General features: G+C 40.1%; 2 protein-coding genes across 2 annotated transcripts; one reads left to right on the top strand and one right to left on the bottom strand.

Annotated features, from left to right (window-relative positions):
• Positions 1-23: 23 nt before the first annotated feature.
• On the top strand, positions 24-2,705 carry RPP38 (ribonuclease P/MRP subunit p38). The gene is made up of 2 exons (XM_010712605.3): positions 24-286; positions 1,649-2,705. Exons 1-2 carry the CDS (start codon positions 281-283, stop codon positions 2,522-2,524), a joined length of 882 nt encoding a protein of 293 aa, XP_010710907.1. The 5' UTR covers positions 24-280; the 3' UTR covers positions 2,525-2,705.
• A 207-nt stretch (positions 2,706-2,912) lies between these two features.
• NMT2 (N-myristoyltransferase 2) lies at positions 2,913-25,131 on the bottom strand (the record flags this gene model as incomplete). The annotated part of the gene is made up of 11 exons (XM_010712604.3): positions 2,913-7,041; positions 7,242-7,379; positions 9,395-9,562; positions 10,703-10,873; positions 14,403-14,511; positions 16,216-16,386; positions 16,753-16,869; positions 16,976-17,067; positions 17,168-17,286; positions 19,206-19,350; positions 24,985-25,131. Coding segments are annotated over 11 exons (1,398 nt in total), but the record flags the coding sequence as incomplete, so codon positions are not given.
• Between the last annotated feature and the right edge of the window lie 288 nt (positions 25,132-25,419).

Raw genomic sequence — 25,419 nt, 5'->3', positions numbered from 1 at the left:
CGTCGCAAGGGAGGGGCGGGCCGCACCGCGCCGCGCTCAGGGCTGGGCGAGTTCGTGCTGCTGGCGTGCTCGGGTCGGCCCAGGCCGCGCGTGAGCGGCAGGCCGAGTGGAAGCGCAGTGTGGTGGCCGCGCTCAGCGGAGCCCGATTGCGTTCCCTTCCCGTCCGCCCGGCGCGTTTTCAGGGCGCTGTGGTGGCGCCGCGCCTTAACTGAGATCTCTTTCTTCTCGTCAGGAGCTGGCGGGAGGCTTTCACGAAGCGTTTTGAAACCGGAGTTTTCGAATGGAGGTAAATGTTGGAAGTATTCGCGTTGCTCATCTTCTCTGCTGGCAGCAGTGGGTCCTGAAGCTGATACGCGTGGAAGAAGTTGTTTTTTGCTTTTTTGCCTCGTCAATTCCTGCGCCTACACGCTTGTTTTCCTCAGTAGCGTCCATTTTGAAAAGACAAACGCAGGCTTCTTCACCGTAATCTTCTCTTAACACTGCTACATGTACGATGCCTGTGAGATTTCTGGTAGCAGCTGCACAGGTCGCAGTGCGCTGATGATCTCTGCTCAGTGCGCTTGCCCTGCCTGAGCTCACGGGGTGGATGTGGTTTAGCTGAACGAAAATCCCTCCAGACAGACATTGCTTTGTGGCAGTGCAGTTGGTGGGGGGAATTTCAACAGAGACGTTTTCTTTTTTAAAACCAAGGTAGCCTACTATCAGTATGCAGGGAATTGATATGACCAGTAAAATGGTTTCTTGTAAATATCTAAAGGTTGCCACTGAAGTAATGTACATGATATTTCTACTTATGGAAGGAGGGAATCTTAGGAGAGCCATGTCTGTTTCTCCTGAGTTGCCACGAGTTCTGTTCTGTTGGCTGTGCAACAGTAAAGCAGTTTGGCAAGGAGATGCTGAACAGTAACCCAAGCACGAGTATGGGGACTTAGCGAGTTAGCAGGGCTGGTAATCAGAGCATGCCTTCACTTGGACTGGGTAGATCAGAACTGGAACAGTTATCCTTTCTTTGCTCCAGTTTGATATTTTTCATAACCTCAAAGGCGTGGCCTAGTTGATGCAAGAGTAAAAGAGCCCTTTTAAATTTTGCATGGCCTGCAGAGGATTGTCTTCCTTCAAGGAAATGAGCTCTACAGCCTTCTGTCATACCTTCTAAATGCAGACAAATGTAAGACATAGGTAAGTATGACAAGGCAAATGAAAATTAAAAAAAAACTTTATCCTAAACAAATTCAGAAACTTGGAGCTTGTTTCATGTTGTGATTCTGCAGCTTTTTCACATCAGGATAGTTCTAAAATGCAGCTGTGCTGCAGTGAAAACTGGTCTTTCAGAACTTGAGTTTTTTTTTGTTTGCTTGCTTGTTTGTTTGTTTTTAAATCTGTGGAACCTCCTGCTACTTTCATTCAGTTTCAGCTTCAGAAGGGCTTCCAATCACTGGTGTTGCTGGAAAAAAGCAAGCAACTTGTGCCTTGCCGAAGGATTATTAAGGATTAGCACTGAGCTGGTATGAAGATGACTGCTGCCAGTATCACTTTGTGCTGAGATGCTTCTCTTCCCTGTTCCCAAGATGAGCCTCTAGTAATGAAGTCCACAGCAGATAGTGAGGATTTGAACGACTCTTTGCCTTTTTCTTCCTTCCCTCTACAGCTAGGTGGCGAAATAGAACAGAACCTGAGGACGCCTGTAATTCCACAAGGGACGGCGTCGCTTCGCAAAGCAAAGAAAACCACTGTAAAAACATGTCTAGATAACCCCTTTGTTTTTCAGTGGAGAGCCATAGATGGAGATGGTATGCATTTCATATTACAGACCTTAGAAGAAAAGATTAAATGTATTGGACTTAAAAAGATAGAGACTCCAAGAAAGAAAAAACGTTCCATTACAAAAAAACAAATGGAAAGCAAGTGTGATGCTAGCGACAATGAGCTCCCTGCCAAAGAAGAAACAGAAGGCCATCGGCAAGCACCAGGATGGACTGACATGGGCATCAGAAGACAGCTTGCTATTGGAATTAATGAAGTTACAAAAGCATTGGAGAAAAATGAGCTGCTTCTCTTGCTGGTGTGCAAATCTGCAAAACCTGCCATGATCACATCCCATCTTATTCAGCTGAGTGCAAGTCGAGCCACTCCAGCAGGCCAGGTTCCCCGCCTCAGTGAAACGGTAGCACCACTTCTTGGTTTAACATCCATTTTAGCACTAGGCTTCAAAAGGCAGTCTGATAAATTTACTGACGTAGTAGAAGCAATAATTCCAAAGATACCTGCTTTGGAAGTGCCATGGTTTCAATACCAAATTGAAGGATCTGCAGCATGTGCAGAGTTGTCAGAAATTGATGAAGCTGAGCAGCTTGTGGAGACACCGGAGGAGGAGCTCTCAAGCCAGAAGCGGAAACGTACAGGAAGCAATCAGCTCGATCTTTCACATGTAATTTTGCAGCCTTTGAAAATCAAGAAAGTTGTTCCAAATCCAAATAAGATAAAGAAGCCACCTCGCAGAAAGAAAAAAGCTTTTTCAGCATAACTGGTTTTAGTTCAGTCCTTCAGATTACAGTGATTTTTTTTACTGGCTATGGAGTACAGCTGTAACTGAACTACTTTGTTAAGCTTTAACAGCATAAAGCAGTTGTGTTCAGGGTTAACTCATGTATGATGCATCCAGGTGAGGTTCTTTCTGCTTTAATAAAGAATATGGTTCAAACTTGTGTGTGAGCCTCTACCTGGAGATAAACATTTCATTTGCAGTTGGAGATAACAAAGTTGAAACTGTTAATGAATGTCTTGAAGTAATTTGAGGATAACAAGCACATCTTTAGAATTAATATAAAGTGCTAAGCAAACTTTTTTTTTTACATGAACATTTTCAGACAGAACTGATTCAAATTAATGTCATTACACATAAAAAAAAAAAATCAATACCAAAATTGAAAGTTTATTTAAACAATGTCCATGCCAGTATAACTTTTAAAGCTGGTTCAATGCTTGTTTCAAGTAAACAGCTGTAACAGCACAGGCAGACTTCCTTTCTGAGCTTTTGTTCTTTTCTCTGCTGAACAATAAGCTTGTTTTGGTCAAGAACGTATGCAGGTTTGGATTCCAACTCTACCTGGTGCCTGATACGCTGAAGGAAAAATATTATTTTCATACATGGAGCAAAATACTGCTGCATTTTTGAAAAAAACTTCTATATGCAAACTATTAACGCACATATCCCATGAGAAAACAAACTAATCTACATTCAGTTTCTAAATGAAATCTAAAATTATCATCCAGGAAGTTCAGATATGCCACGTACCATTGAATGTAAAGTAGCAGATGACAGCTATAGTCACTAGAACAGACTAAAAATCTTTAGAGTTTCCTTTAGTTTTACTGATGACTGTGAACAGTTTCTTAATGAAACTGTTTTGTAGAAAGGAAATAAATAGTGCTGCAATTCGAACTGCAATCAAAATGGATAGCGCAGGAATTTATATGGCACTCTATAACTAATAGTCAATACTATGGTACTGTAAAAGAGCTGAGTTACTTTATTGTCCTCAAAGATAGAATTTACACTCTGTATGTTTCAGGGCTCTGCTAGTGCAGCCTTCTGGTGTTATCAGCTAGTTAATCAGCATTTTGGATTTATTGAGAAGTGACTTAAATTCATGGTTCCGACTATGAAGGGAGGCAGTAGCAATGATTCTATTGTCATGATGCTCCTTGTAAACAAAGCAGACATTTAATGCCAAAATGTTGCCCTTCCTTGCTGAGTTGCAAGGAGATGATTATGTTGCCTTGCTTCATAGTTCTTCACAGAGATAATTTCCTTTGGCTTTTTAGATGCATAAAATTGTGAAGGCATGCTAGAACCTAGCGTAATTAATTTCCATGCTGGCTAATTGTAACATTTAGCTCTTATGCTTTCTGTAAAGACTGAGGATTAGGCTTTGGTAAAGAACATAAGCACAGCAGTCACTTACCAAGCACCTTGCTGCCTGTCCAGGTGTACAGCTCTCCCAAAGGATTTGGGTCCCCTCCACAGATGCAGTTACTTATTTGCAGACGTTTCTAAAGACTTGTGGGAAATGTGGTAGAGCGAGCCTTTCCAATGCCTTCAAATTTGCCAATTTTTGTGAAACCACCTGTTAGTTTTTGCAGTTTTTCCTGGTAACCATTCCTATCAAGCCTAATACACATGCAGGCTCAACACCTGAAACAACACAAGAGCCTCTGTCAGAGCTGACAGCAGCACCCACACCAATGCCCTGCTTAGGAAGTGAAGGTGGGTTGCCACAATTTCTACTCCTGAGTAATTGCCAGGACACCTTTGAGACTCACATTCTCTTGACGCTATGATACTTTGGCAAAGCACTTGAAGTAAGGAGCATGGCTAGCCATAAGGGTTGAGCACTTGGCAGGGGCAGACTTTAAACAGACAGGATTAAACAGCTGTTAAGCAACGGTTTTGTGAAGAGGCTTCTCCAGGAACTGCACCAGCTTCAGCTCAGCTGCTCCCTTTCCTCATCCTCTCTGGGCCTGCAGTTTTTCAGTCATAGCTACAGCACTGCAAAGCTTCAGCAGGAGCATGGCTCTGCCTCTTTTTCCATAGTCAGCATGCAGCTGGAGCAAGAAGACAAATTTGCACTCCTCAGATTCATTGTTTTTTTGGAGAAGATGGCAAAAAGGAGGAGTGGCCACACACCTTCCATCATAGGCAGGTAGCCTGAGATCAGGGCAGAAAGCCAGGCTGCCAGAAAACCAGATTCAGTTCTGTCTTTGGCCTAGGCATACTTGGTCTAACCATGGCCTAACAGCTTTTCCAAACAACAGGACTGTGGGCATTTGCCTCTTGATTTCAGGGAAGAGAGGAGTAAAGAAAACAATCATCTACTATTTCTTCCACTTGTAAAATGAGTGCACAATCCTGCCTGCATGCCATCCACTCATGGAGCAGCAGCCTGCCGGGCCATGGCTGTACCTCACCAGGGCACAGGGCCAGGCTGAGCGGAGCGAGGAGCAGGGAGGCCCTGCCCTTAGCACGAGGCAGGAACACCACATCCTGCTGTCAGCTTCCTGCACATCCTGGCATGCTGCTCACCTTCTGGGAGTAAAGAACTTAAGTCTTTGATGAATTGGGATCAGTTATCTATACCAGCAATTACATTTTCAGGCACTTAATTCTGCTCAAGCTGCACACAAGGAGTCAAAACTTCACCTACATAGTCTCCTGTGACTACTATTAGCAGACAGGTAATAGAGGGGCCAAAGTTGCAAAGCCTGACTCCACTGCTACAAGTCCCAAAAATCCCCTTCCAACCCCTTCAACCGGGCCCGAGCTGATGAGCACAAAGGGAGCAGACAAACCACCATCAATTCCTTCCTTTGTGTGAAGGAAGCAAATGCTTTAAGCACAGAGCTGTAACACAGGAAGAGAAACTATCCCTGTTCCCAAGGCAGAATTTTCTCACTGTTCAACAATAAAAAGAATCCAAACCACAAACCATTCACACAGGGGAAATGGAGGGGAGAGGGAAATCCCCACTGCTATTTGGAGGTGGCTAGGGCTAGCAGTTATGAAGAACAGACAAATTTATCTTCATCTAAATTGATGTTTTCAGGTACAGAATTCAGCTTTCAGCAGAACTTGCTGTAAGAATTACAGGCATATTTAAAAGGAAAGTTCAGACATTTGCATTTCATGAGATATTTGAGTCACAATCAAAATATGCTCACAGCACAGAGGCTTCACTACCACAGTTTGGCACTTTCAGCTAGAACAGTTCCTTACTGCAGACTTTCTTTGTGCTCGCGTTACTGCAGCATCCATGAACGGAAAGGACTGCTATCAAATCTAACTACAATGCTATGCTGGAATGCATATAAAGTGCTTCAGAAGCCATTCTGGTTGCCGAGCATTGGAGAGGGAGTTACAACAGCTTACCCAACAACAAACATCAGCCCTCTTACATTTCAGGAAGCAGAGTACACGGGCTTCCAAGGACTGAGGGTAGAGCTTTTCTCTTCTGCTTACCAGCCACATAGAAAGCGAACTTCTTGTTCCCCAGTCAGGATAAAAACACTACCAGGAACAATTTATGAATACGTATTTACACAAGATACTTTTCATTAGAATTACAGACTTCATAGGAAATCAAAGTAGACAAAGGAATATGTGCAATTTTGCAGAAGCATTGAAAACATTCAAACTATAAATATCCTGATAGCACTACTAAAATTCTTAGTTTTACACACAGGCTGATGTTACTCTACTGAGGAAAAACTAAGGTTTTGTGCCACAACTGTAAATTAAGTACAGTAATGTTTTATCATTCCGGCAACATAGGTAACACCTGCACTGAACAGTGCGATACTGTTAAATCAATCCGCTGATCTATTGAAGATCAAAATACAAATCTGTATTTTTATTGATTTGGCAGCGTTGCTTATGGAGAAACAAATGCACTAGTTAAACCAGTACATTGTCATACTGCTCCAGTTACAAAAAACATCCAGGACTTTCATAGAGCTACAAACGTATCATACTTTATGATTTTTCCCCAAATGATGATATCCACGTGAAGTAAATATAGCAAAGATACTCGAGTTTGTATCCTTCATTCTGTTACACTGACAAACATACACCACCACTTAATAAATAGAAATGCAGCAGTTCATCCACATAATAGCAAATATTTTTGTACCCTAATCCACCACTGAAGTTCAGTTTATACAAAACAGTCTTTTCTACAGAGTGGAAAAAAAATACCTTCTTCTCATCAAGGTGCAAGCTAAGCTTTGAAACTTAAATGAATGTGCTTTTATTCTTTTCATGGACAATAAAAGTTTCAAGGACCTTCTGATTTATCTGAAAATGCATAAATTTGGTCACATGTGGATTTCTTCACCGTTCAGGTTTAATGGACTATTTCAGTATCACTGACGTTGTGCTTTTACTCCTCTTGAACAATATCATTCCAAGAGTTATGGAGATCAAATTAATTCAAATGATGACCTCAGAGTTCTAGAAACGTGTCCTCATTGTAATACAAGACCAACCTACAGGAAGAATAGAAACGTGGCATTTTAGTTTATGCACAGCAATAAATCCAGGCGTTCTTAGTTTTCTGCACTGGAATTATGGATCTTAAGTGTCCCCAATTAAAACAGCTATTTTAAAACTCTTCTCATTTTGGCCAGTAGACTAAAAGTATTACTATACCTAGCAGAGTCCAGAAGCTCTTTTTTAAATCACTTACCTTTTCAGATTCCATGCCAGGACACCTCCAGTTGTACAAATAATACTGCAAATTTCCATCTCCAATCCCAAACTTGAGTTTTTCTAGGAACGTTTTGTTTTCCATCAAGTCTAGTGCATTGAACACATCAAATCCTTTCTGGCAATAACAGAACATTTAAAAAGTTTTAATGCTTCAAATGACACAGAAATGACAGTTTCCATAGTTGACACAACAATATCCAAGAGACTAATCAAATTAAGTTGGGGAAAAAAAGATACGAGAATATATCTTTCCTTTTAATTAGACACACACGCAGATTTTCCCAGTGGAAAGTAATGCACAGCTTTGCTTGAAGATTATCTCCAAAAGAGTAGTTAGCCAAGACACTGGTGTGTTATCAATACTGGTTTGGCTGCAAATACAAGCACAGCTCCACATGGGCTGCTATGATGAAAGGAAACTCCATCCCAACCAGACCTGGTACAAAGGTAGTGATGTGAGGTACATGTAAACAAAAAGCTGTGGTTAGGAGTGCACTTATCATTTCTCCTGCCTCTCCTCTCCTCATCTGAAAGTCCCAGTGCCAGACCTGCAAATGTACTTAGGCACTTAATGATTGTAGACAGACCCAACAGGAACTTTGGAAATGCACAAGCAACTTAATCTCAGTATTTTCACTGCATGATGACCCATTTAAAGAAAAGCATCATGTGACACATTTTAAGAGAAACATAGATGTGGGAAGGTAGCATGGCCTTGTGGTTAGACCATTCCATGGTTCGTGACCCATTCAGTGGCCTGCTCTATGGCCAGTCACCCAACTCCCCATGCTACACTACAACTGGAGACCAACCTTTGTATCTTTCACTTGACTTTTAGAAATAGGTAGTATGTTTAGGCACTTCTAAAAACTATACTAACACCTGTATCTTCATATTTTTCAATACCTTTGAAAGCCTATCTTTAAACTTCCTTTGGTATTACAGTGGAGCCTGAGCAATGGGGTTCTGTATTGCCTGTGAGTACCCAGGAGATCTCTTTGCCAAATAGTTACCTGACTCAATGCTGTTTATAGTTCAAACAAGCCTCAGCAAGCAGTTCATGTCATAGACATTAGCTCAGCTGCAGTGTTGCATGGCTGAGAGACAGAAGATGAAGACTATAGAGCTGCTTTCATGCTGCCTGAAGTCTGAACAGATACAGCTTTTGCAGTCCACAAGCTTTATAAAAGATTGGTGCAGAAATTCCTATACCTGGAGCACAGACAGGCAACAACTCTGAACAGGGTCAGATAGAACACACTTAACATCTCCCTGCATTGAGCAGTCATCTGCTAGGTGTAACATCGCAGCACCTCAGCTGGCAGAGGCAAGCTTCCAGCAGGAGGAGTATAAAACATGCTGTGCTCTGCACTGTGTTGGGAACTGCTACTGCAATGGATACCACGGACTGGATGTGTAGTGCTGTTAACTGCCAGCTCTAAATAGGTCTCTGAGAATCCACTCAGAGTGCTGGGACCTGCACAGCTCTGTCCACAGACTGCAGCACCATGGTGTTTGTGCCATACTGCTGTGGAACCCTGATGACTAAGGGTTTAATCAGCACTAAACCCTTATTATTCCTATGTTTAAAAGCTCTTCTAGTCTTTTCCCCTCCACTTAACTAAATCATATACCAGTTATTCCATGTACAAAACAGTGCCTAAGAATTACATGACATCATCTATGTAACTTCACAGGCAGCAGTTCTTAACAAGATAAAAGTTGGAGCAGACTTTTTCATTTTGTAGAAATGAAAAAAACACTTCATTTAATGTATTCAATACAACTTGTTAACTCATCCAAGGGGAAAGATTTTAGTGATACTTTTCATTCTTCTGGTACTGAATGAATATGGTCACCAGTGTGCTCTTGGATACTTACATAGTTAAAGCTATTGCACATGCTCTGATCTTCATGCACTTGTCACTTGCTAACATTATTCAAAATAAAAAGGAAATGCAAACATAGTGTTTTATATTTCAATGTCTACTAGTCTCATCATATGCACTCTGAGCTGTGGATATTAAAAGAAAACAGAATGCAATGGAATGCATAAATTACTGACAGTTTATACCTTGCCATTACTCCTGAGAATACTTTCATGAAAATAGCAGAAGGAAAAATACTTACCAACTTAGCTATTATGAGTGCATCATTCATTAAATCCAAGAGGGGGGTCTCTGTATGAATATTGTAAAAGGAATAGGCAGCTTTCAGGCTTTTATGAACAGGATGGTGCATCACTGTTGAAGGTAATGTGTAGAAACTCAGAAAGTCTGTTAAAACACCATTTGAGCCCTAGAAAATACAATCAGGAAAAAAAAAAATAGTCAACTAATAAATAACCACTCAGTTACTGAGTGTAAAACACAGCACAATTTTGTACATCATACACTCTGTAAGAGACAGGATTGGCGAAGAATGGAAGAAATGGAATCATTGACAAGGATGTACTGATACATCAAAGTGAGACTACAGTCAGAAATGGTCACTTCAGAAAAGGACACAAATATTTAGATTCTTCTACTCTATTACACCAATAACATTTTGACAACCAACGGTCAAAGCATTTGTTTCCCAAGCTTGTCTTTCTATAAACAAAGATAACAAAACATACTTTCCTCCCAGAAACATACATATGGAAAAGTTCTCCCAACTGAAGATTTTTTTAAGATTTTTTTTTTTAACCTGATGAAGTTCATATGGAGGAACCATTTTCTCAACATTCTAAAAATATCCAGGCTGAGGGGAAGAAGCAGCAGATAATCATTTAGGAACCAAAGAGAACTGAACTCCTAGCTGACAGCAATTCACCACAGCACCAACACACAAACAAGCACACACAAAATCATAAATATTCATACACTCTTTAAAAAATATGTATTTTACTGAAGCAGACTATAAAAAAATGCATACAATTCCCACATAGCAGGTGTTGCTAAAAATTGGTTTTAATGAAGTAAAAATGTTGAACTGGCATATTGCAGAAACATATCAACACCGTGAGAACAAAACTGAATTCAAACCAAATCCTTTTATCAGTCATTGAATCATTTTTCTAGAAAAGCAGATTTGAAGACCATTACTTAGTATTGGACAATTACTGTCACTTCTCTAGAGAAGTAGCAGGAATCAGGGAGCCACACAGAGTGTGGGAAGGTTGTTTTTGAAGATGCGTAAGTTTCTTTGACATAAAACTTCCAAAATTTTCAAATGATATTTTGAGATTTCAAAATTCTTCTTTAAAAAATTGTAAGAATGCTGCAGTTTATGACATTCAAGCAAGCATTTCCTAACTATAAGAATGCAATATGAAGAATAAAACTTGGAGTCAAGAGATCAAATCTCAACTGCATTTCAAAAAACTTGATGCTGATGATAATTTTTCACAAGCAGCATTCATATGCATGTTCTTGAGGTAGTTAGGGAATGTTTTACCTCTACAACAAAAGTGTCAATAATATGTTCCCGAGGCAGGAACCAATGGGCCACCTCTTCTTCATCCATCACAGGAGCAAGATTAAACTGCTTCAAGTAAGTGTTGATTAATTCTTGTACTGCTTTAGTATCTTTCTGTTCCATTGGTCTTAAACCTGAAGTCTTTGTAGCCTTATGTAAGAAAGAAAAATAAATGTTAAGATGTTGAAAGGAAAACTGCATACACAGCAAGGTCTGGAAATAGGCTGCGCAATCATTCCGCCTGCTCTAATGCATTCATTATTAGCCTACTTTACCCTAGCCACCTAATTCATCATGCTACTTTACAAACTGCTCTCAATCAGAATTCCCCCTCTTCTAATTATTGAGACAGTCTGGGGCACTTCAATCTTAATATTCCAATATTGAAGCAATTTCATTTCTCCAGAGAAGGAGATGCTACTGCCAGCAGCTCAGGCTTCACACATTTGAATTTCTATTTTTTTTTTTTTTTTGTCAGGTCAATCAGTATTTATCTTCTTCTAAACTACACAGAGCCCAGGTACAGAAATAAAACATGAAACAACTTACACATCAGAAGCTAATTTGATGAAGATAAGAACCCCTGTGATTCAAATTTAAAAATATTAGTCAAGCTATAAAGCGAAGTCAAATGATAATATTTAATTAGAAATCTTTTAACACAAAATTCCACCTGTTCTTAATGCTTGTAAACTTGCTTTTGCCAACTCAAATTTCTATATACACCCAACCACAATTTACCAGAAAAACTTTTCATAACTTCAAGCTTTCTGAAATTAAAAAGTTATGGTATTTTAACAAATATTGCAGTTTACTTGAATGTAAACATTGGAAGAAGAAAAACTGCTTTCCGGTACTACGTAATTAACTTTTAAACGAGCAAAGGCGGCTGAAGTTTTCTCCCCAGTTTTTATTAGCTTTCTTGATTATTTCCTTTCAGGAAGAGAAAGGCTCATATTTTTCTTCAGACCTAGTTTATCCAGCTTCTTCTGTCAGAGCCACATACTTTGCCATGTACCAAATTAATCATAGCAAAGTCAACTGCAAGAGCAGCCAGGTAGTGACTTGATTACTGGAAGCCTGAAATTAGTGCAGCTGATTATACCCCACTTAGAAAAGAGTTATTCTGGGGGAGGTTTTTATTCACATACTCTGGGATTCAGCAGCTAGATGAAAAATTGAGGCAAATTTTGCCACAGTCCCATATTGGGTTTAGTCTAACTGCTTTCCTGAAATGGTCTTGTGACAGCACAGCACAGCACCTTCTCAAGAATTTTAAGTGCTCTGAATCCATAAGGAGAATTACCCTTTATATATTGTATTTTGTTCATAACCTCCTTATGAACAACAACATGAAAGAGTAATCTCTGCTCCCCCAAGCCTTTGTCTTCTAAAGCTATACACTGGAGCATGAAGGGACAAAAAGCAGTTGGGCGGGAACATCTTTAGAATGGCCAGCTTAAGTGATTATTTACAGCTGCAGAAGTGGAGAAGAACTTCCAGAACAGGGCTAAATTGTGTTTCTCTGCTCCAAACATTGAGATGCCTTGGGCATATTCCCACATGAGTATTCTAGCTTAGGAGCTCAGTCAGAAAGATATCTATAAACACACTCCTGTCCTTATTCAAAACACAGCCAGATTTTCTCCCTTTCAGAAAACTCCTTGCTTAAGAGACTGAATACCACCACCACCTACTTTTTAATGTACCTGTAGGTTTATGCACAGTCTTCAATTAGGGTGATATTTCAAGGATGTAATTACTGTATTTTCTCTATTATTTCAGAAAACTTTTTCAGTTCACACTTCTTGTGATTAGGATTGATTCATTCCTATTAAAGGGAGATAAGCTCCCAGTGGCAATGATATTTCAAGGACTCTAGGAAAAGAGGTTAGAATGCAAGAAACACTGGAGCTGAGGGACACTAAAGTGGTGGTTAGGAATTCAGAAAGCTTTTATTTTAGGACAGTTTGGCCAGAATGAACCAATTTGTCTGACATAACTGTTTATAATAACAGCCTGAGACAGAAGATACAGATTTGCAAAAGCACTTAGACCTTTCTACAGGAAAAGAAACACTACAGAACCCAAACTAAGCAGTAAACATTAACAAAAATGTCAAGGTTGGGTTGGATAGGGCCCTGGGCAACCTGATCTAGTGCCTGATTTAGTGGTTGTCAAGCCTGCCCACAGCAGGGGGGCTGGAACTTTAAGGTTCCTTCTGTGATTCTATGAAAAAGATTACATCTTTATTTTCCATAGAAGAATCTCCCAAGTTCTATATAAAAGTAAATGAACAACTGAGGTATAAGGAGTCCTAAGGCCCTTGGATTATGGCTGACCGTTGTATGATCCTTATCTTATTCTTTAAGCTATTCTTACCCTGTATTGTTTCCTTGAGAAACAGTACTAGTGTTGCTACTGAAACCTATATTTGAAATTGTCTATGGAACTTTTTAGGCTTTTTAAAAACATCTTCAGATTTGATGAAAGCTATATTTAGTTCTCCAAGATTAAAACCTAATTAATACAGTTATTAATTCATAACTGCTGCCCTGCACACAAGGGAGAACCCACACGTGCAGGCATAGGTAGCACGTGGGCAACACAGGAAATGAGTCCCACTGACAGCAGCAGGAGTTGAGATCAAGCCATGGCACGTGCTCCATACTGAGGAGTGCTTAGTGTATTACTCACATGGGCCAGTAACAACATAGCCTGCAGCATCAAGCTAAATATAAACAGAAACAATTCTCCAAAGGCAGATAAATCATTACAAAGTACATTGTAAGTACAAAAAAGTACTTTTTTTCTTTTTTTAAGCCTAAAGGGAGGGTTTGTTTACATCAAAAAGGTTTACTTGATATGGCACTGGTCCAAAGGATAGTCTGCAAATCCCTCCAAATAGAGAGGTAGCTTCTACAAGCAAAGAAATTGCTTTCAATCATATAGCTTAGGCTGGCTTCTATAGGTTATTACAGCAATGAGATTTTTTAATAGTTCATCTCAGACTACTTACAGTGACTTCCCCTGTCAAGGAAATGCATGTGAAGGCTTTTTGCCAGACTAGCTATTAGCAGAAATATGGAAAAAATATTTTTAACTAACCTAGCTATGCCAGAACTTTTTTTTTTTGGCCACATCATGCAAATAACACAATATTCAAGGCTTTTGCTGAGCCTGCTCATTGCAGAGGAAGAACTTTCTCTGACAGACAAGAAACAGCTGTGACTTGGAGTAGAACCAACCAATCCCACTGTACTCAACTAACTTTCTAGAGGACTTTTCTAAGAATTTTAAGATGTTAGCTGTTAATTTTCTACTGCAGCAATTTGTATCAGATTTATTAGATTTATTATACCTAGAATAATCTTATGCACCTTCAACTCAATCCCACGTGTTTATGAAGTCAAGGTTTCTGTGTGTATTTACCTGTTTCGTGTTTTTTTTTGTTTTTTTTTAAACTTTTGAGTCTACATTTGTATTTTCTCCACACATAAACCTACACTTCTAGGAACAGTCTCTTCTGTTTAGTATGGACCCTTATTTCTGCTTGGTAGAAAAGATTCTGTTTTTCCATGTTCTGCACGCACAAAAGCCTGAGCTGTCAGAGACAGATGGAAGGTTATTTTGGGCCTCCCAATAACTGTGGGGATTCTCTAGAAGACATACTGCTTACATCAGGAAGTCTGTAGAGCTTCATTGTTCTTTGTAGAGTCATGTTTCTACTCAAGTGTGAAAATTTCACCTCCACCAACTTTCTGGGATTCAGTGATCGATGCCAATACCTGGAAATAAAATTCATGAGATTAGATTGTGTTTTAAGTGTCAGCTTTACCTGCATCCATTTCTCTAATTTCTTGCTCTTCTCTTCCTCTACAAATTTATTTCCTAGCCAGCCTTTACTGATCTGATGTCTGTAGGAGGCTTGAACAACAAACAAACAAAAACAATCAACAAAAAAGGAAAGCTACACCTAAGCAATAGCTGTTAAACAAGCCTGCAATCACCACATTTTGGATCTAATCTCCTTAAGGAATGAGTAACCCCATGGTTAAACATTCTGGCACCTGCCATATCCCCGCCAATCTTTTCATGCTTACAAGGTAACATTTATTTTATTGATTGGTTTTCAAAGCTTAAAAGCAGAGGTCCCTCTTTACTCAGTCACTGAGCAGTTTGGTGAAAGAAGACTCTTCCCTGCAGACCATAGTGCAACAGAACATCCCTAGTTACTCTAACACAGCATGGCTTTTTTCCATCCTTACTTACAGAAGATTACAGAGTCTTTGGTGTTGATATGTACAAACAAAATTTAAACCAAAAGGCTCACGTATGAGTATTCTGTCCTCAGAAGGATACCGTTGAAACAGAACTTTTCCCAGCAGAAATAAAATCTATTCCAAGCAAATGAAATCATACTTTACAACATACAACTATTTTCATGTGATAGCTTTTCCATCTTTATCAAATTCCTTTCTCCAGGAAAGATGAAAGCATTGAGAAAAGCAGATCACACCAATTCCCAGAAATGCTCTGCCATCTTTGGCAAGTAACCAGATCAACAGCGAAGTGCCTCAGCAGGGAAACAGGCCACTTGAAAAACAAAGGTATACAATGCTGCCATTGCTAGCATGGCTTTCACCAGAAGGTCAACAGAAACATTATTAATCTATTCAAGGTAAAATAAACACACTCAGTATTAGATTTCAGACTGAAAAGATATTTTATCCAAGGCTCCAAAGGGGGAAAAAAAAAGGAAAAGAAACCAAGCAGAAAACCACATACACATACTTGTGCTTTTAGGTTAGAATCAAATCTGCAGCTTTCAATTTCTTTGAATTTTTTATATATATTGAATATACCCATATTGGGTTTACGTGGCAAGGTTTTGGTAGTGAGGGGGCTGCAAGTGTGGTCTCTGGGCAGAGCCCAGCAGCTGTCCCATGTCAGACCCACAGCTGCCACAGTTGAGACATGAGTGACACTGGTTGTGCCTCTGGGAGAGAAGATTTAAGGAACAGAAAAACTGCAGAACAGCAGCTGGGAGAGAAAATGAGAAGGAACAGCCCTGCAGCCAACAAGGTCAGAGAAGTGACTGCAGTCCCCATTCAGTGTTCCCTTGCATTTCTCAGGGGGAAGAAGTAGAGGAGGATGGATGGATGGATGGATGGATGGATGGATGGGGGAGAGTCCGTAGTTGGCCCGCAGTTTTCACTGCTCTAGTTTGCTATCAGTAGGCAATAATTATATTAATCTCCTTATGCTGAGTCTGTTTTGTCTATGACAGTAACTGATAAGGGATCTCCCTGTTTTTATTTCAACCCATGTGTTTTTTTCCATCTATTTCCTCTCCCTGTCTTTTTGGGAAGGGAGAGTGAGAAAGCAGCATAGCACTTCCACTGCAAAATTACCACAATACCAATTACACAGCATGCACTTAAAATGACTACTACAGGAACCAATCTTATTGTGAACATCACCTAGGTTACCTGCAAGTGGCCACAGGTTTGGGAAGCACCACTCCAGCAGTGTAAACAGCCTGAAAAATCCCTTCCAGGTTTACTCTTCTGGTTATTTCCCGAATCAGTACAGGTGCCACCCGCTTAGATCTCAGTTTCTTATGAACACATAGAAAATTGATTTCTACCATCTTCTTCACACTAAAAGGACATTATAGAGAGAAAATAAATTAAAAAGAAACATACTACTGACAAAAACAAACAGCATGCTGCATATTCTCAATTACATAATATTAGTTTTCCATGTTGTAACAGAAGAATTTGATGTAAAGATAAATCAGCCCGTGTCAAATTATGTCTGCAACAAATATTAATCTGATATCGTGACACGAGTGGAAAACTGTATGATATGCAAAGCAGCATCTAAGCTGTTTGCAGTACTCCATTCCCTACTGTTAATGAGCCTCTTTGTAAGTTCTCCACAGTAGTGGATGCCAGCTTTAAGATCTGTGATGTGCCAGTTAAAAATTTTATTTTTACAAATATAAAAGTAATGGTGTGTTTTACCTGTCATAAATACGAATATTTGCAGGGATGGCACTTATGAATCCTACCAGCTTTTTGTTTGAAGACACTCTAACCCCACAGTGCCACTGCGGTAACCAGCCTGGAGGACGAAGAGCCCTAGAAGCGATGACAGAAATAATTACAAATTACTGCCTAAGAAGATGTAATAAAAACACCCTTCTTTGCACTCCAGCCAGAACAGAATGTAGCACTTGCCACTCACCACAGAAGAAATTCAGGGGAATAATCGAACCTAAACATATTATCATCATCTTCTACATAATTCTCATTTAACAGTGTGTATAACTCCTTCAGCTGAAAACAAAAAAAAAAAGAAAAGAAAAGGCTTATCCACACACATCAAGCAGAATACATTTCAGTGATTTTAGGTACATACAACAAATGTTTTACTTACAACTTCAGCATTGCTAAGATCCAATGTGTCCCACATAAAACCTTGTGGCAAAGAATATGGCTCTAGGCGGACGTTGTCCTTATCTGGCTCAATTGCACCATGAGAAGTTATGACTTCGTCTTTTGAAGGAGGAAAAAGCAAGGGAGGAGAAGAAGAAAAAAGAGAACAGTTACACTGCTAGCTTCCCAATTAATTCTCAAGAACTTCTCAGTTCTTATAAACTGCATTCAGACTAACTACTACTTCATCACAGTATCTACAGCCAGCCACAGAACTATTCCATCCAGTGTTTCATAACACGGGATACCAGTTTATCAGCACATGCATGGTGCTTGGCCAGCTATGAAATCCATGGTTTCATCATGAGAAATATGCACTGACAGCTAACGAGCGACGGATCCTGTTTACAACTGCCTTGAACAGGTCTGAGCTCAGCAGTACTACTAAGGATCAGCAGTACTGCAAAGCCAGGGCTTGTAAGGAGTGCCAGAAGAATAGGAAACGTGTCTTAAAATCCTACATGAAAGAGTGTTTCTCCTACCTTAATGTACAACTCTAGTTCATCAGTATATAACAATTGGCTATAAACAGAAATTGCTCCACTCCTATGGAGTGGCACCTACCAAACATGGTACATGCTTTTCCCAAATAATGCCCAGTCCTGACAAGCAGTTATGGCTCACTTTTGGAGCCACTTCTGTCCCATTTGGAAGGTCAGAACTACCAGCATCTTTACATAAATTTTGGAAGTATCAGCTGTCTCACTATATAGCAGACAAACTAATATTATACAGTAATGGATCTCTTGCTAACAGTCTAATTATAAGGCAGATGGATTCTGAAGTTAATTTAATGCAAAGATTCCTACAGCTACTTCTTGAATCAACAGATTCTTTTTCCATCTGAACGTAACCTGTGTATCAAACAATGAAGACTTCCCATTACATTCATTCAGCAGATTAAGCTAAAAAAGATAATAAAATTCAACAACAGAATCAAGAAGCGATTCAGAAAGATTGCTGAACAGAACCTCTGCCAGCCTAATTCAGCCAAGTGTATTTCTACTCAACGGCCCTAACAAACCATCTTTAGAGTAGAGAGCACTCTGCTCTGGACTTCTCCATGCAAGGAAGTCAGAGAAAACACAGCCACTGAGGACTGAGCTACAGACCCGGATTAATGTGAAACACTGCCCTTTGGACAGATGGAGAAAAGTGTTCCTGTGCTTTACACTCAACTGACTTTTGCCTATTCTACACCGGCCTCCAATGCCATGGAGACAAACTTTCAGAACAGAACGAAAGCTCCTGCTTTACTTGTGGGGCCCCCAGGTTTCTTTGGGGGCAACAGAGATAGAACAGCTTGACTTGAAAAAAAGTGAAAGGAGAAGAAGACGATACAGAAATAAGTCAAGAAAAACAAAACAAACAACAACAACAAAAAACAAGACTCAGCAGCTGTTTTCTCCAAAAGGGACTCAGAAAATGTGTTTCCAAGGTAGTGTACATTGTGGAAGATACAGGCGAACAAAGAGCAGTGGAAGAGCTCAGCACAAGGGAAGCATCACTAACCACTTAAAGCTGCATGGAAACACTGTGACCTGCACCAGGAGAGTCACCATCACTATGACTGCAAATTGATCTATGCTACTCTTCCCTCCCTCCCCCCTGCCCAAAAAAACCCCAAAAAACAGGGAAAATAAATAGAACAAAAGTTCATTCCCATCACCACTTGATAGATTTTTTTATTTGCCCTGAAGTGTTCTATCTGTGTTCTGTTATTTAAGAGTTCAGAGCTATAATATACAAAGGAATGTTACTGCAATAGCATTTTTGTAGAGAACACCAGAATGAGATTCAGTACCATTGTGTTTTGTTGCACATTATTTTGAAATTTATTCACCTAAAGAATATCAGTAATTTCATATAAACAACACAAAAGATTAAGGAACTCACATGCAGTCCAACTTAACACCCACTTTAAAAAACTACACAACTGGTATACGTTCTTTCAAGATCACATGCCCAATTCAACTTACTAAGTTTTGGTACGGGTTGTGTATCCCAGAACTGGTATTTACGTTTGGTAGCCTCATCAATGTTCTTTGCTGGACCTTGGCATGCAGAGAGCAGCTCCATTGCTCTCTGGATATCTTGAAGCTTTTGCATTGGAATGGCTGGATTCTGCACATGGAGACAAACAGAATAGGGTATGATTACTTTGGACACGCTGTTCACTTCAGACCACTGTACAAATGCGGGCATTTGCTTTATTCTTTTGTATCCTTTCATAAGCTCTTCTTACCACAGTCACTTTCGGTATTATCTTCAGCAGCAGGAGGAGGGAAGGAGAAGAAAGGAGAGGTGGGAAGGAGACAAGCAGCTTCACAAAATACTTAGCAACTTTGAGTAGTGATCGCATTTGACTGTGAAAATTCAGTGTTGGTACCACATATGGCTGCAGCATTAGGCCAGGATACCAGTACCACAATAAAATCTTATTATATTCCTCTCCCAATAGTAAAATAGAATAAACAGCAAAAGCAGATCAGCTTTGATATCTAAAAATCTAAAGACACTACACAGTGCTATTTGAAGTTATGCTTCATATATATACTATTAAACATTACTTAAGATCAGTATGGCTCAATATTTCAGTTGTGCTGTTGTTGTTATCCACTTTACAACCTCAGTTATGTTGGATCTACCAACTAACTATTAGGTACCGAATTTTATAGTAGGCAGCTTACTGCATTGCATAACATGTAGAAGTTCACCATTTTATCACTAGAGCCAACACTCATAACTTAAGGCAACTTTATGTTACAGAAGCAGATGTAAAATAAATTAATCTTAAAATTAAATTAATCTTCCACTTAAAAGTGGAAAAGTCTTACTGAGAGTTATCTGAAAAACAAAAGCTTAAGGCTGGGCATTTCTGATCTGAGCTCCTAAACCCTGACTTCTGAGCATTCTGAGTAAGCGTAACTACAATGAGAATTCTACCTGCATGTGAAATTGCAGAGGAATAATGCTAACAGACTTTTAAATGTAAAGGAACTTATCTCTCCTTCCTTTCCTCCCTCTCTTTTTCCTTCTCTCTCTCTCTTTTTAGAACCATCTCCCAAGCGACAAGTTGAGCATACTAGCAGCATGCTTATGCTCAGGTTTTCCCAGACTTTGCAGTGGAATAAATATACCTGATGGAATAGACTCAAATGGATTGGAAAATGTTACATATTTCTGGATAAAGATTTCAAGCCTGATGTTTTCTTGCTGAACATCAATACTATTTCAGCATTTCGTTTTCTGACTAGGATTTGTGTGTTGAAAAACCGCCATAATCTACGTGTAATAATGAGGTTCAAGCTTCATTTGGACAGGAAACTGCCTTCGCTGTACTCAGTCACAGAAGAAGTAGCACGTGTGCCCTCTAAATACTATGCAATTTCTTTCATTAATTTAAGTGTGGCTAAATTTGGCCTGTGAGCACACTTTAACACCCATCATCTAAATAATTGTGAACTAGCATATTTACACACTTCCATGTAGTTCAACAAACTAAATCAATGCCACTGAAGCATAAAAATCCTACTCCATTCTTCAATCCAAGTAACGGTGATGTAGAGTACTTTTATTAACTAAAAATCAATTTGACAATTACCTGCTGGCCTGATACAAACACTTCTAACTCTGCTAGATAAATTCTAAACTCTATCAGTAGATTAAGTAATCATATATCAATGTTGATTTATTCAGTATGTTTTAGATATTTTAAGTCGAATATTTTCTCTAGATTAAGAAGAAAACGACCTAAAGAAGTTACTAAGTTCTAAAAGAATCATAGAATGGCTTGGGTTGGAAAGGACCCAATAGATAGATCAAGTTCCAGCCCTCCAGATCTGGCACTAGGCCAGGCTGCCCAGGGCTCCATCCAACCTGGCTTTGAACACCCCCAGGGATGGGGCATCCACAGCCTCTCTGGGCAGCCTGCTCCAGCACCTCACCACTCTCTCTGTGAAGAACTTCCCCCTGACATCCAATTTAAACCTTCCCTTCTTGAGCATAAAAGCATTCTTCCTTGTCCTGTCACTTTCTACTCTTGTAAAAGGTGATTCCCTTCCTTTTTTATAATCCCCTTTGAAATGCTGGAAGGCTGCAATGAAGTCTCCTCTCAGCCTTCTCTTCTCCAGGCTGAACAAGCCCAGCTCCCCCAGCCTGTCTTCCTAGGGAAGGTGCTCTGAGCATCTCTGTGGCCTTCCTCTGGACCCCTCCAACAGCTCCACATCCTTCCTGTACTGGGAGCCCCAGACCTGGATGCAGTACTCCAGGATGTTAACTAGCACTTGGAAGTAAAAGTTTGTGTTTGGTACTAAGCACAAACATGGGTTGAGACATCTGGAGAAATCTCCTTTCCTCTCAAGAAGTTGAGAGGAAATCCTTTTGGTTTCCTTTAATGGAAGGCAAGAAAAGCATACCCAGCGCTTCAACATAAATGAGAAAGAAGAGTAATTTTAATTCCAGTGTGAGGAAAACATCTCCTCACAGCACAAAAAAGCACTATAAAGTAGTGTAGTGCAATGGAGGCGCTGAGGTACGCAATGCAGTTTTTGCCCCAGTTTTGGTGACAGGACCTAACCTGAGATCTTCAGTGTCTTGGCCTTGTGGCAGTGCGCAAGTTTCTTACTACCTAGAGCAGAAGAGTGAGTTAGGGACCCTTCGGCATGAGTCACTTAGCACAAGCCTGTGACAATAAGCAGGATGCACCTGAGGGTGCTTCAGCAGCTGGCTGGTGTTATTGTAAGATCATTCTCTATTAAGCTTGAAAGATTACAGCAAATGCAGCAAAGCCCACACAATGGCAGGGGCCAGCACTGACTGGCTAGGATGCAGCTTTGCAGGACCTGGGAGGCCCTGGTGGGCAGAACTGAATGTGAACCAACATTCTGCTCTCACAGCAAAAAAAGCCAACTGCATATGGGGTTGTACCAGCAAGAGTCTTCCCCTATATCTCCCACCCTTGAGACCGTAACAGTTTAGGGTTTCCCATTACAGGGAAACCACACACACAGCACAGTGAATTCAACGGAGGGCCACCAAGAGGGGGCTGAAGCACATGACATGCAACCCTGAAGAAGGCTGAACAAAGGCTGAGAGAGTGGGAAATCTTACTGCTGCCTAATTGGAGGATGTAAAGAAGACAGAGTCAAGCCTTTGCAGATGGCTTAAGGACAGAACAAGAAATAATGGACACAGTTGAAAAAGATCAAGTTCCATTTTAGATATAAGGGTTTATTAATAATATTCTAATCACATGGATGGTCAAACACTGGAAGAGGCTGCCCACAAAGGATGTAGAATCTCCATCTTTGGAGTCCATACAAACCCATCCGTGCCTGAACAACCTCACCTAATTGGATTTGCACTAAGCAAAAGGCTGGGCTAAAGATCTCCAGAGGTCCCTTTCAAGCTAAGTTATTTTATGACTGAATGCTGTGCAGGTCACTGGTGACTACAATATCACTGACAGTTTCAGAGATCTGGCCAGTTCACTTGTGCCAGTGTGGGAATTCTACATCCCCAGGGCTAATACTGAGAACAGCCTCCACAAAGTCTCATGAGATGGGCAGCAAAGCAAAGTGTCCTAAAGGTCAACTTAAGCACACAGCTAACATGCATTTATTGCTGTGGTTACACTCATGATAGTGCTCAAGAGGTCCGGCATCACAAATGAGAGAGGGAGAAGCCGAGGAGACTCACTGTTCTGCTTTTCTCATCTGCTGACTGATACATCAGTTTACAGACTCAGCTCACCTCAAAATTCTTTTTCAAAATAACTGTCAGTGAGTTCAGAAGCCCCACTGAATACTACCTGAGGATCTTGTGTATATTCTCCTAGAGACCAAGTATAAGACACCACTTTCCTCTGAAATATTTTGCAAAGCTTCTTTCAACAAACAGCAAGCAAATGCTAAACATGCTTTTTTCATACTTCACATAGAACAAGGAAAACAAAATCTAAGTATCACTAGAGTTACTTGAAAAAATGTATTTCTTCACCCTGACAGACCAACAGTCTAAACACCAAAGCTGTCCAAGACAGAGAAACCTGTCTATTAGTGAGGTTGTGCACCTGAAACAATGAACAGAAAGGGGAACAAACCAACACTGGTGCATTTGCAAGATCAGAAATGAGGTAACTCTGTGAGGGCAGTAATACGGCTTAGTTATGCTACAGCATGAGAGAATAACTTAAATAAAGGCGTCTCTTCTTGTGTGCCTACAAAACAAAGCTTTAATAATTCTAACAAACTCGCTAAACTTGTTGTATTAGTGAAATATCACTAAGTGCATCACTGTAACAAGGATAAGTACCCACGTTTGCAAAATACAGTGAGTGTTCCAGAAACTGTGTGCAAAACTGCAAGGTGCTGAGGACTAGTGCCCTGCAGATGAAATGAAGCAGATTCCTTTTAATGCAACAATAAATCTGGTCAGCAGGGGATCTAGGAACTCTCACCATACCACCATAATGAATTATATATTAATATTAAAACTGACCCCACTCCCATTGGGAAAGAGTGTAAGATTACTTGGCTGTTGCTTGCAGTCTTCTTGCATGAGCAATTCACGCCACATACTTCATACAAAAACAACATCAAAACATGCAGTGAGACAAGAGACTATGTAAGATCACTCTACATATACATAAGCATCCCATGTGGCAAATGTATCCACTCAAAGCAATGGGTGTGACACAGAGAAGATCCAGAGGGACAATACAAAATCCATCTGTTAGTTAACAAACCAGAGCACAACTTCTTCCCAAAAATTAGTTGGTAAAATATCAACATAAGTGACAAATTACATATACTGTATATATATACAGTTTGTATTGTATCTATATACAGTTAGCATAACTTCTTTTACATTACTTTGATAAAGCAAACCTAACTGCATCAACATGCTCAGTAGCCCATGAACTTTCATATCACCATTTATAAACCTCAGTTCTCAGGTTCAGATTTCTCTGGAGATATGATAAAAAGCCACCAATGCACATGACTCACTTACTTTAACTAGAACCTGGCAGTCAAAAGCATGCAGACAAAGCCCACAAAGGCTGCACATCCCCTCAAGTAATTTTGCAAACTTACTTACAGTGCAGACCTTTCAGATGGCAAAAAGTTTTTTCAGTCTGTACCTCCACGTTAGAGATTACTGCATTTTGTGCAAGATGGTATGTTGCTACTTTGCCCAAATAAGGCTGGTTAACAAAGCATAATCACCTCAATAAGATTTTGCTGGACTGGACAGGCCTGGCTGAGCATAGGATTTGATCTATTTGTGTGTATGTGTCAGTGTAAAATGCTATAAAACAGCACAGGAAGCATACAGTCAGCATGAGCTTACTTGTCCATCCCTCCTTCTGATGCTTGCCATGAGATAGCAGTATGCTGTCCGTGTAACTGCAGCTGCACTAAACCTTGTTAGGTGGCAACTAAACTAAAGGCAACTCATCAAATGCAAAACGTTCTTAAAAGCATTACCAGTGCAGATTAAGGCTCTCTGCTACAAAGCCTGAATTCTGACTGCTGTTAAACAACACTGTGGTTAAAAACTGCTGTGGTTACAACTCTCTGGCTAACTTCATGCAGTCAGCCAACACCAAGACTTACTCCTCCCTTCTGAAGAGAGCTGCCTAATTCAGGTGCATTAGGGCAGTAACACCAGCTCTCTTTTACAAAAATCGACATACAAATTAAAAAGTTGGTAAACAGAAAGCGCACACAAACTGAAACAGGACAAGTCTCTCACTTTTGAAGGCTGCTGAATTTTAATCTCTTGAGAGTCAGATGCAGAATCTGATTTGGTGCCTCCAGAATTTGGCTTCTCCTTTTTTCTCTTCTGTTTCTTTTTCTTCTTCTTCGCTCCCAAATCCCCTCCAGGGCTTCTGCCAGAAATTCAGAGAATGTGCAATGAGAAAAATCAATAGCACCAAACTTAAAATTCATAAAGATTAAATATGGAAAAATCAGCAGTGTTATGAGAAAAATCTAACAGCAGTTTGAATCTGCAGCCAAGGCAGTGGAAAGGAAGTGGGGGGAACCGAGAGTGCATTCACCAAAAGCTTCCCGCAAGTGCCTCATTCGTTTGACACTCAGAGCCCAGCACAAGCAGGCATTTTGACGCAGCAGTGTGAAACTGTGATACATACACTACAAGAGCCTCAGCTCAAACATGAAACGACCA

Source organism: Meleagris gallopavo, chromosome 6 (assembly GCF_000146605.3).
Source record: "Meleagris gallopavo isolate NT-WF06-2002-E0010 breed Aviagen turkey brand Nicholas breeding stock chromosome 6, Turkey_5.1, whole genome shotgun sequence".
In the NCBI taxonomy this organism is placed as follows: domain Eukaryota; kingdom Metazoa; phylum Chordata; class Aves; order Galliformes; family Phasianidae; genus Meleagris; species Meleagris gallopavo.
The sequence above is the reverse complement of the archived record's forward strand: the minus strand, read 5'-3'. Positions and strand labels throughout refer to the sequence as shown.